Source organism: Cololabis saira, chromosome 5, assembly GCF_033807715.1.
Source record: "Cololabis saira isolate AMF1-May2022 chromosome 5, fColSai1.1, whole genome shotgun sequence".
Lineage (NCBI taxonomy): Eukaryota > Metazoa > Chordata > Actinopteri > Beloniformes > Belonidae > Cololabis > Cololabis saira.
Genome location: NC_084591.1, coordinates 40,470,902 through 40,483,228, shown reverse-complemented (window position 1 = coordinate 40,483,228; position 12,327 = coordinate 40,470,902). Strand labels below are relative to the sequence as shown.

The following is a 12,327-nucleotide window of genomic DNA, read 5'->3' as shown; positions in this document are numbered from 1 at the left end:
GAGAGAATCACAAAAAATTAAAAAAGATACTTTAAGACTATTGTTTATTAAATATAAATCATCTGTCTTTGTCATTAGTCAAATGGCCGAAAGTAAATTCACTGGGCATTTCATTAGCTACATCCGGTATATTTTTGAATGACTATTAGGTTAAACCGGTCTCCCTGTTTTATTTAAATGACAAAAAATGATAAAATCTGAGTTTCTTCCCCCTAAGCTGTTGCTCTGATGAACTCTCAACATCAATCACTGTGCAATAATAATAATAACCACAACCCAAATCATATCATATCATATGCTGTAACAATGCACTTTTCAATAACCATGTCTACCTCATACTGCTGCACCTTTCACTTTTTTAATTTTATATATGTTAATAAGAGCCATTTGTCTATTTTCTGTTTGCAACTATTTCAATCTGGGTAGGGTACAATGAGCAAAATAACCGTAGTCAAATTCCCTGTCTGGCATGTTCAAACTTGGCCAATAAAGCTGATTCTGATTCTAAGAGTTGTGTGAATGTGTATATTGACAGGGGAAAAGGAGATGTCTGAGAGCTTCAGAAAAACAGTTGTTGAAGCTTGTAAGGATGGAAGAGGTCGCCAATAGTTCTCCAAATAGTTTTCTCTCCAAATCACTGACATAGCACAAATAAAAAAAAAAATGAAGACAACTAATATTAATACCCATATAGTGCCATTGTTATAATCATACTGAACAAACAATGTTCTGCTTAGCAGGGCTGCAAGTAGAAACCTGCTGCTCCCCATCCACAATTCACTAAAGACCTTCTGGTCAAGCCAGAAGTTTAAAGTAGAAGCACCGAGTCTGGAGAAAAGAAATCACTGTATCCCATCATTATGATTATAAACCACCTGTGAAACACGGTAGTGGTAGTGTCATGGTTTAGGGCTGCTGCATTTAGGGCCGATCAACAAATTGACCAGCTGTGTTGAGGGTTTTTTAATCTCATCAATTTGCTGGGGGTTTCTTTGTTTACTTGTGTGAAAATTCAGTGATGTTTTAATTCATATTTATGTATTTGTTTTAAAAAAAAATGTAAAGGGTTGACAGACTTTAAAATACCTTAAGGCTGCAGTAACCGAACATATTCACATCCTTCATACCATTTCTAGAGATTTTCTTTTAGCTGCCAGTGAGGAGTTGGCCTTGGTTTAAGTTCATCCTGTTAGAGGTCATACCCAGGAAAGCTCAAATCCCCCCATCCACTCATAAAAATAATACATTTTTTGACCTTGGAAAAATCTAATGACGAAATAACAGATAGCCAATGTCATTCAATATTATTCAAATGCATTTATTTTTTCTTCCGGGGCCAGTATAAGAAATTAATACAAAGTACAACTCCGTAGACATCGTAGATTGTCAAAAAAAGGAAAGTACAAAACGCTTGAGGTAAAACGTCATTGAAAAAGATTCCTTTAAAAAGCCCTTATTAAAATTGAATTTCCTTTAAAGATAAATGCTCACTTAACAATATCAAGCTGTCCTAAAAAAAAAACAAAAAAAAACAAAAAACGCACTTCTATTTACATGGTAGTGGTGCCGCAAAGTACAGTGTCTGAGACAACATTCAATTGAAATGTTAATTTTTTTTCGTCAAATGTAAACAATAAACATTGCGATACCCCTTAAACATCAAAGCCAATGCAGTGAAAAGGAAATGCTGTCACAAGGACGAGAAATTTGCATTACACATTCGGAGCGCTGCAGACACCCAAGACAAGACCTCCCCGCCCACAAGCAGCACACGACTGAAGAGATGAAACTGTAAGAGTTTCAGATTACACAAATACAAAACAAACCCATGAAGTTTTAAAACTCGGTGCATGTGTAAAGTTTGTGGCATTTTAACAACCACCTCCTCAGCAAAAGTAAGAAAATCTTTTGCTGAGTGAAAACCTTTTAATCAAAATTTTCATCCTCAGTGGTTGGATGATGTGCTCCTCATGAAGCACTTTCTCAATTATTGGATCCCCCAGTTTAATATCATTAATTCATACTGAATACATTTCTACAGAAGTGGTTTACCAATACAAACCTCAATTTATGAATAAGATAACCAGTTACATAATGCCTAAGGTGCAAACAACACTGTTAGGTTGCATACTTTATGCACCGGGGCTCATCGTTTTTCAGGTTTTCTTTTTGTTGTTTTTTTATCTACAGTTGGTTCTCCATTATGAAATAAGCAAAGACAGTGTTCGAGAAATAAGAGTCACCACTGTGCAACTAAAGCAGTAAGATTATTCAGACTTTGGCTGCAGAGGCAATGCTTGTTACAAGTATCCACTTATTGTGGATTTTGTTTTGTTCAATAACAGAAATGTCAGACTATCTTTAAAAAAAAACCCAACATTTTCAGTCCTGTAATGTCAGTACCACTCATGTCTTGACATGCAAACTTTTTTTATTTTTGAGCTGCTAGAAATGTTACATTAAGAATTAAAAGGTTTTCATCCACCAGTGAAAGCACTTGGAAGCAATTTCTCATGGAAACTCATCATGCTAATGTGAAAACAAAAAAAAGGAAGATAGTACCCACTTATTAAAATGTAGTTAGAGGATTTCTTCCTATTTTCTCCCAAAATATTCCCGTACCTACTGGGGTATTACCCTGAAGGCCACCACAGTTACACAGTGCTCTGCCTGCTCTCCCGGCTGAGGCCCACTGCCTCTGAAGAGTGAAGTGGGAATTCAATAAATATCCCATCTGAGTCCGATTCGGCAGACTCTAGCACTTGTCCAATTATGGTTTCTGGGCTGGATGATTCACTGGGCGGCGTGGAGGATGCTCCCTTGCTGAGATCAGTCATTGTTGTCGTGGCCTCTGTGCCATGGAGAGCTCCAGAGGAATGAAGGATGGAGGGAGATGAAAGAGTCAAGTCCAGGGCGCCAGCTCCCGCTTGAACGATACCTTTGAATGAAACAGCACCGGTTTAAATGCAGAGTCTTACTTCATGATCTCGTAATAACCAACATATTGATGGATGCGGGGCATCTTTAAATGCATCGTACCATTGAACTGAGAGCTCACACACAGCCTATTGGAGGAGGAGGCGGACAGTTCAGATCCCGGAGCTAGGTCAGTGTAGGCCAGTCCTTGCTCCTCCAGGCATGATATGATCTCGCAGGCTGAGTGACGCCGAATTCCTCCGCTGCCAACTGAGCCGGCATCTGGGTCATACTCAGCCACTGGGGTCAGCAGCAGAGGAATGTTGTAACTTTTTGATCGTACCACAGGGTTTTTAGACGGCTGATCCGTAGACTTGGGCCAGCCCCACGGTAAACACTTGTCTGGAAAACAAGATGAATACAAAAAGGAGGGTTTTGTTGGGATGCGTCCCTCCTTTGATACGAAGACTCGTTATTATGACTCTTCCTCTCGCTCACCCATAATGCAGCAGTGATCCTCAGCATCGTCTCCAGAGCAAAGCCCATGGGTACCTAGGTACGGCGAGACCACCTTCTGAACCAGAGCCTCCAGCCTTAAGTAGTCCTCATTCACACCATGCGACTCATGGACCCCCTAAACACGGAGACAGGGGGGGTTATGAAAGCATTGTTCCCTTATAGTCCCATACATGACATATTGTGTGGAAGTGTGGGGAAACACCTATAAAACCAATCTCATGCCCATATTTTTACTACAAAAAAGAATAGTACGTATAATTATGGGAGCAGAGTACCTGGCGCCAACCAATGCTTTATTTATTAATTTAAATACATTAAAATTCTGGGATCTAGTTAACCTTCAAACCTTATTGATTATATATAAAGCACATCATAATCTCCTCCCAAGATGTTCTCAGAGGCCGTTCCAAATCCACAAGAGTAAATATGAACTAAGGAACACAGGTATGTTTAAGAAGGCATGGGGAAGAACCAAAAGTAAAGAAAACTGTGTTTCTGTGAAAGGTGTCAAATTGTGGAATAGCTGTGATAAGGATTTAAGAATGTGTACCTCAATTTATGTTTTCAAAAAAATGTTTAAATATAAAACGATAAACAGTTATAATATAGATATATATTAAGAAATATAAAGAAATCTGTTAATTATGTTGGTATAGCCTATTATAGATTAACATGAAAATAGCACCACTATATACCCCTTTTTGCATTATTGGTATTACTATTTTTATATAATATAATGCAATGACAGTTTCTCTTTGTTTTCTTTTTATATATTTCTTTTCTTATTTGTGTATTATCATCCACCGGATGCCATATTGTGTGAATGATATACACTGCACAGGATAGGCTAAAATAAGCCCTTGGCTTCAGCCTACTCCTTTTTCGGACATTTCTATTTACCTTTTATTTTTATTTGTGAAATGAACATGTAAATGTTTCAATGTATTCTGTCCGAAATAAACCATTCATTCATTCATTCAAAAAAAGCAGGAATTTAATGCTACGATCTCACCAACACATGATGGTTTGGATGCAAGCTTTTTTTTGTGTTCAAATCCAAAAAGATGATATGTCTGCCTATGTAAAAGAATAACTCTTTGAAAATAGCACTTTTTTGTTTCAGATGAATGTTGTATTCAATCTAATTCACCAACTTCTAGAGCATAAAAATAAATAAATAAAAACATATCAAATAGCCACCAGATCAGATACTGAAAGATAACTCCGGGTGTTCGTTTTTCTGCTCTACAAAATGTATATCAGTGTGTATTTTCTTTTTTGTGGGATGGAGTCATATCTGTACTCTACGGACACGACACGAAGCAAATTCACTACGTGTAACTATGACAGACATACTGAGTTTAAAAACTGCACCCCCGAACCCTTTTTAACCTTTATGTTTTGACACAAACTACAATATTCAATACTTTAAAGGATTTGGTGCTACAAAAAAAAAAAGAAAAGATAGCCAAATGTATATTTGAGGAGAAAGTGGTAAAGTGTGGCCTGATGCTTGCAAACCTACCTGTAGAATAAGCAGCATCTGTGTGATGGAGGGGGGCACGCGGGCCCGCGGCCGAGACAGGGCGTCTTCTATCTTTACACTCAGGACTATGGTGTTCCTGAAGTGAAGCAGGGCCAGTTGTCTGACAGAGGGCTCCTTACCCTGCAGGACACAGGCCAGAGGCACATGGAATTACCATTTTCCAAATTAAGGTTGGATAAATATAAGTAAAGAAAAAAAAAAAAGATGTGTGGTGATTGTGCACCTGGACAGGGTGAAAGATGGCCTGCAGCATGGAGAGAACATCACAGAAGAAGAAGTCCCAGGTCTCTGCCAGAGAGTCCAGTAACTTCTGACCTGTATGAATCACAGAGAAACAAACCAAAAGGGAAGGGTTATTAAAACACCAAAACCATCAACTGGAAAATGATTTTAGACTTTACGAGTCCAGTCTTGCCTTCGTAGAACCTTATTTTGTCCCGAAGGATGACCATGCCTTTTGTCAGCAGCTGATTCTGTGAAAAGTCGGTGATAATTTTGATGCGATGAGGTATTGTCACATGGGATCCAACCCGCATGTTGTTTTCCATTCAGTGAGTTTCAAATGAACTACAAAGTAAGAAAGAAAGCTTTCCGGGGAGGGGGGGGTTACCTGAAGATATTCAGAGAAGAATGATCCCAGCTCAGTTTTCAAGAGATGTCTGAGAAAAATAAAAAAAAGTATTTAATTTCTCTCTTTATAAATGTTCCTAAAAAAGCATGAATACATGTGGTTAATAAATGTTACACAATAAAACAAAATAAAAGGTTTTCTAATTTAAAAAAAAAAAGTTTACAGTCTATTTAAATGCTAAATTGCATATAATTATATGCGACTGCAGCTTCATAGTAAAATCAGCACGTAAATAACTCCACTGAGCACTTTCTTCTCTGACTTGCATTACGTTGTTTTTTCTTTCTGTGTGGTTACATAAATGTGTCTCGTCATCTTTGTGGGTTTTCTGTGCATCATAATATGTTAACCTGGCTAAAATAGTGTCAGATAGCTGTAATGGGTCTGGTTTAGAAATATAATGAGATATCTGGCCTGACCACAAGACTCCTCGAGCTCACAGAGACTTCAAAACACAAGCCATGTCATTCACAAGAAAACATCAAGTCAGCAGCAAACACACAACTGGCAGCGCAAAATGTCAACAATCAACAGTCTGTAATAAGGAAACTGGATCTTCACAGGATGTGGGAGGCTTTTATTTTTTCCTGTAGCTGCCTGAACCTACCGGACGCCTTCATTGAGGATGTAAAGTTCATTATCAGCCAGGCCCTTCTTCTGGAAGACTGCAATGACAGCATTGTGGATGCTGGAACATAAAAAAAAAAGAAAAAAAAAAAACTGCTCTTCATCACTGTCCCAAACATGACACATTTTTGCACCTCGACTGTTATCAGCTTTACCTGTTCCAGGTAGCGTTGGCTCCTGCCTTCTTCTGCTTCTCCCCTCTGTCCTCCGGTGAACTCTTGTCGCTCTTCCCAAGATCGCTGAGGCTCGGAGAGCTCATCAGCTTCAGCCGGTGCAGAGTCCTCATGAGGGAAATATAAGAGGCAGGACAGCGGACAGAAGCAAAAAAAAAAAAAGAAAAGAAAAGGAAGGTCAGACGGTGAGCTGCTGTATATCCAGAAACAGATGGGAAACACGAGGAGACCGCCGTAGGGGAGAGGAGAGCATAAAGAGCAGAAAATGACAAAGACGGAGAGCAGCCGGCGACACAAGAGGAGAGAAATGGGGCAGAGTGGTGCGTGGTTAGACAGAGGCAGAACATTGAGAGCAGGATGGGTGGAGCCCAGCCGGGGAGGTGGACCAAAGTGTCACTGCACCGCCTGCGGTCTCAGAAGAGCAGAAAACAATAGCACATGCACTGCTGGGGGCATACTCTTCCTCCCTCTCTGCTTCTCTGTCAGCACAATACAGCCATTGATGCAAACAAATATTTATGCAGAGCACAGATGCCAGAGGAACTGCAGGGTAAGCAGGGTCGCCACGGTTGTTGTGCTTGTGACTGTACCGAGGAGATAAGGAGGAAGTCATCTGGCTTATTGACAGCAGAAAACAGGGACAGGAAGCAGTGACACAATACGGGACAATCGAGAAGATTTTCCTGCTCTTCTACAGCTGGACATGAGAAACGCCGCATAATCAAAGTAGTACAATGAGCGGATGTAATAGTGGACTTTTGACACTGCACGCTAGTGATTGGTCTTTCCTTATTATGCAATATTACTCATGATTACATGCCATTTTCAGTGAGGGTTAAGAGGTCACGCAAGTGTGAACAGGGTGCACATCTGTGTCATTTTTGCACTGCCAACAAGTGCAACCCTGTTTCCCAGAAAAAGTAATAAAGTCAAAATGTCATTCAATGTTCAGTGTTTGTTTAATCCACTGAGCTCGAATCCTTGAAGGCTGAAGAGGTTTGCCTTTTCTGAGAATCACAGTGAGGGCAATTTTCTAAAAGTAAAGTTTCGAAGAATTGGTGCGCTTCATCATCTGAGGTGTATAATATCATTAACCTCAGCTATTCAAAGAATCCAGAAAGAAATCTGAACAGCACCAAACGGTGCTTTGACTACACCGCAACGAGAATCGCAGTAAACTTTTCTTGGCCCAAATGAAGGTTGTAAGCTGGAATCCTAACTGCCTGGAGTATTTATTGCTCTTTCTATATGGGACATCCCCTTCAGGAGACACCATTCTCCAAATCTTAATTTATTTCAGTAGCACAGATGTAGCCTAATTGTAATTTTTAGTACATACTTTGGTGCAGTCATAAAAAAAATAAAAAAAATGCCCTGAACGGAGCTGAGAGTTTAAAACAAAGAGAGCGAAAAACATTGTTTGCACAGTTTCAGGAGGAACTGGTGAGAACGAGCACTCTGCAGAAAAGGTGGCACGATGACTTCAAACCCACACGGTGCTGAAACTCTGCTGACAGTGGCAGCGGACCCCCCTCCCTCACACCCACGCGCACCACAAACACAAAAAGCAGGAGTCCAAACCGGTGAGATGAACACATATATAAATAAACAGCTCGCTCAAACATCCCAGCAGGAGATAATTATCACGAGAGCAGCATGTGTTAGGAGGAAAAGCTCGGCTGGTTGATGAAATCATCTGGGACCAGAGATGGTGTGATTTTTTTTCCCCCTGAGTGCTCATGAATATTTCATGGGGCTCTTCAGGATGCTCCATGTTGAGAAATGTTGATCCCAGGAAGTGAAGCTTACCTCCTGATTGGGTGCTCGCTGCCGCTGTCCATGTCCGGGCTGGGTGGGGGGGCGGAGAAGGTGCTGAAGTTGAGGGAGAGGGGTCTGGGGGAGGCCCGGGAGGCGTGCCTCCGCCGGAGTCCATCCAGCATCTGAGCACAGCAGAGGAAAGGTTCAAGGTGAAGACATCATAAGAAAAGAAAAAGGCACGATGATCAAAAGAGAATGAAGCAGCCGGTGTGAGGAAATGATGATCAGTCTCAGTGAGAAGGACTGAAAGAGGAACATCAAAGTGTCAAAAAACAGACACACACAACAAGTCACCGTCAAGTGAAACTTACAGTCAGAGGCGTACAACAGAAAAACGACATCACAGATTTGAGTCCTGCTAACAGAAGCGACGCTTTCCCTTTCATTCTGCCAGTGAATGTTATTTCAACACAACAGTAAAAAAAAAAAATAGGTGTTTTGAAATTAAACTTCAAACTGTAGCATTGTTGCAATCACACACATTACATCAGAGGGAAACAAAGGGGAACTGCGTGTGAGCAGGGGCGTCAATTGGGTATGAAGGTATGGCAGCCGATGGAATTACTCTGTGTCTATTTGTATTGATTATTCTATTACTTAATACATATAGAATAACTACAAATGCAAATCAGAACAACATGATCGATTTCACTAGTTATTATACACTGCAAAAACTGAAAATCTTAACAAGAATATTTGTCTTATTTCTAGTTAAAATGTCAAATTTTTAGTAAAAAAAAAATCACTACATTTCAGACAAGACTCCAAAACAACCATTTTCACCTGTTTCAAGTAGATTTTCACTTAAAGGAGCCGTCTGTAAGAAATGTCCAAAACTGGTACTGCAGTCACTTTCAAAATATTGTTGAGCGGCGTGTACCCTCCCCCTCCTCCCCCCGACCAGAGGTTGCCAGGTTTTTCATCCAACACGTTCGTAGCGGCTGCTGCGATAATTAGAGCCGAGCTGGCAACCCGGATGCCGAAACAATACTGACTTCATGATTGGAAGATAGGTGGAGGGTGGAGCTTCAGGCCAAAACAAAAAATGACAACATCAACATCAGTTGAGGGCTGCAACTCCTCTTTTTAAACTGGAATATCCTGGCTTGAGTGCTGTTGTCAGTGACATAAGTATTTGAAATGAACATGATTTTTAAATGTCTGTTGACATATCGGGGTCATTTTATGATTCGTTTTATTATTGCTCTTACATACAGCTCCTTTAAAATAAGTGGAAAAATCTGCCAGTGGAACAAGATTTCGTAATAGATACATCTTGTCACACTGGCAGATTTTTCTACTTATTTCAAGTGAAAATTTACTTGAAACCGGTGAAAATGGTCAAATAACAAGTTATTTTTCTGGTAATGACTCTTGTTTTAAGTGTAATAAGATTTTTTGACTAAAAATGAGACATTTTAACTAGAAATAAGACAAATATAATAAGATTTTGAGTTTTTGCAGTGAGCGAGACTGCATTTGAAAAAGTTCCAATTTTCTTGACCACACAGATAAGCTCCATATCAGACTTCTGTGATGAGTATTTGCTGGATGTGTTGATTGATACTCTAGTAGAATTATGTGACTCGTAACCTTGCCATACCTTAGCTTCCACTGAATTGACGCCACTGCGTGTGAGTACACGTATCCCCGTGTGAATGACTTGTTTCCTGTAAATGCGTGGAGTGTGGCCTTGCAGTGAGTGTGTTTTGGGTGTCTCCCCACAGAGGGATCATGCTGTACATGGTGGAGCGCCATCCTCTGGTCAGAGGGGTGAACTACAGTCTGGCTTGTCAGACAAAGACTTAAGACAAGCCTCTGTTACCGCCAACACGCATCTTTGTAATGGTTTAATGAGAAGTTAAGTGGGGTGTAATCACCAGGACTGGTCCACACCTCCAGCAGGCCTTATCCTCGGACTGGGTTCAGTGTCTGGCACAAATGCCCTGCCACGCCAGTCTGGGCATTTCTGCTTTTGTTCTCCCCTCCTCCTTGTCTGAGGGACGACTACACAGTCAGATCTGATCGATTGCAATTTTAATCTTGATTTTCCTCCTCTGTTTATTTTCTGGCTTACCGAATTACAATCATGCCATTTATTCGATATTAGACGAGTAGTCGGTGGCAGCAGTAACGCAATCAGCAGTCCACGTTTAAGGGCTGATTTATGGTTCCGCGTTACACCAACGCAGAGCCTACGGCGTAAGGTACGCGGCGACGCGCACCGTACGGTGTAGGCTCTGCGTCGATTTGACGCGGAACCATAAATCAGGCTTTATCCTACAGGGAGGAATGTACGCAGTCGTGCGTACGTGGAGCTCCTCTATTGATCTGTTCCCGCATGGACTATGGATTGATGCAAACTGCCAGTGTAAACAAAGACACTGCTGGACGAGCGCACACCAGCCGGCACGGATGCAGCACGGACGGAGGAAAAAGTGTCTGAAAATGGCCATAAAGTTGGCGTGTGTCATGCGCCTCAGCCCGCCCCTGCAGCCTGCTCACCGCGCTGCCGCTGCTGCGTCGCCCCGCTGGGATGAAACGCTCACGGGGAAGGGTTGCGCTCCGAGTCCGGGCTCATCAGCGGCTCGCTCCCGTGCTGGTCCCCGCCGGGCTGCGCGTCCTCACGGGCATGGGGGAGCGGAGGGCTGCGGGGCTGCGGGGATGAGGGGGTCCTACCTGCGGTGCGACAGAGAGAGAGGGGCCCATTCATGACAGTGTCAGCACCGCCGCGCTGCTGCTGCTCGCTCCTCCCTCGCTCTGGAGCCGGAGCTGGGCGCGCCCCCGCTTTGTTTTGACGAGATGCAAAAACCAACCTGGACGCGGCCGCGCGCACGCACAAGGAGCAGCGTTGCTGTATGTAAAAAAAAAAAGAAAGGGGGGGTCAGTGGGTTCTCAAAAGAAGAAGTACAGCAGCAACAACAGGGTTTAGTTATGTTTGGACGGATCCTTCTACCTGTCCTATCTGAGAGGAGTGACTGTCAGGGAAGCTGACCGTCAACACACCAGAGATGTGGTATCCTAGACAACACGGGTCAATTATGTAAATTCAGTCCAGTTCAATTCAATTCAATTCAATTCAATTCAATTCAATTCAATTCAGTTCAGTTCAGTTCAGTTCAGTTCAATAAATGAAATGAAATGAAATTACAAAAAATTTAATTCAATTGAGTCCAGTCTAGTTCAATTCAGTTCAGTTCAGTTCAGTTCAATAAATTAAATTAAATTAAATTAAATTAAATTAAATTAAATTAAATTAAATTAAATTAAATTAAATTAAATTAAAAATAAATGCAGTTCAATTCAGTTCAGAATCAGAATCAAAATCAAGTTTATTTGGCCAAGTCAGGTCAAACAAAACAGGGAATTTGACTCGGTTATTTTAGCTCACTGTACAGTAAATAGACAAATGACCGCTCTTATTAACATATACAATAAAAAAAATGAAGGGTGCAGTAGTATGAGGTACAGCATATGATTGTGGTTATTATTATTATTATTATTGCACAGTGATTGATTACTCTGGGACTCTATGAGTGTTGGGAATTCATCAGAGCAACAGCTTCAGTCTCTTCAGTTCAGTCTGATTGGATACGATTCACTTGGATACCATTCGATTCAGTTCAATTCACCTAAGTTCATTTTAATAAAGTTTAGCTCAGGCCAAAGAATTTCAATTTATTTCACTTCAATTCAGTAAATTTAACTTTGAATTTAGATTGGCACCATTCAATTCATTTCAGTTCAATTTAAGTGATTTCTATTAATGTACTTTCAATTTAGTCAATTTCACTTAAGTTAATTGAGTTCAGTTCAGGTGACTTCAGTCCAGTTCAGGTCACCTGACTAACTTCAATTTAAACAATTTATTTTGTGTTTAGTTTGATTCAGTTTAATTCAGTTCAGTTCAAGTCAGTTAATTTATATTGTCCAAACAAATACACAAGAAATGTGATATCTAGGAACAAAAATAAATGAATAATAGACGGATACAATTTAAGTCAAATTAAGTACAGCGGATACAATCCAATGGTAATACAACTAAATTATATAAAGTAATTTCAACTCAAGCTACTTATAATCAAAACCATTTTGAT

The 12,327-nt window shown here is 40.7% G+C and overlaps 1 protein-coding gene across 1 annotated transcript; it reads right to left on the bottom strand.

Annotated features, from left to right (window-relative positions):
• Positions 1 to 1,319: 1,319 nt before the first annotated feature.
• prr5a (proline rich 5a (renal)) lies at positions 1,320 to 11,001 on the bottom strand. Its single transcript, XM_061722082.1, has 11 exons — positions 10,736 to 11,001; positions 8,222 to 8,352; positions 6,395 to 6,520; positions 6,220 to 6,300; positions 5,592 to 5,640; positions 5,397 to 5,454; positions 5,205 to 5,296; positions 4,961 to 5,101; positions 3,415 to 3,550; positions 3,040 to 3,318; positions 1,320 to 2,938 (listed from the first exon to the last, which is right to left on the bottom strand). The coding sequence occupies exons 2-11, from the start codon at positions 8,350 to 8,352 to the stop codon at positions 2,655 to 2,657; spliced, it is 1,377 nt and encodes a 458-aa protein (XP_061578066.1). The 5' UTR covers positions 10,736 to 11,001; the 3' UTR covers positions 1,320 to 2,654.
• Between the last annotated feature and the right edge of the window lie 1,326 nt (positions 11,002 to 12,327).

Bases quoted from the DNA above. Each gene is read 5' to 3' on its own strand.
- prr5a (XM_061722082.1), bottom strand. From the start codon at position 8,352: ATGCTGGATGGACTCCGGCGGAGGCACGCCTCCCGGGCCTCCCCCAGA. The intron at 6,521-8,221 runs GTAAGCTTCACT...TTCCCTCATGAG, and splicing joins AGCGAGCACCCAATCAGGAG to GACTCTGCACCGGCTGAAGC. The intron at 5,297-5,396 runs GCAAGACTGGAC...TGATTCATACAG, and splicing joins CAAAATAAGGTTCTACGAAG to GTCAGAAGTTACTGGACTCT.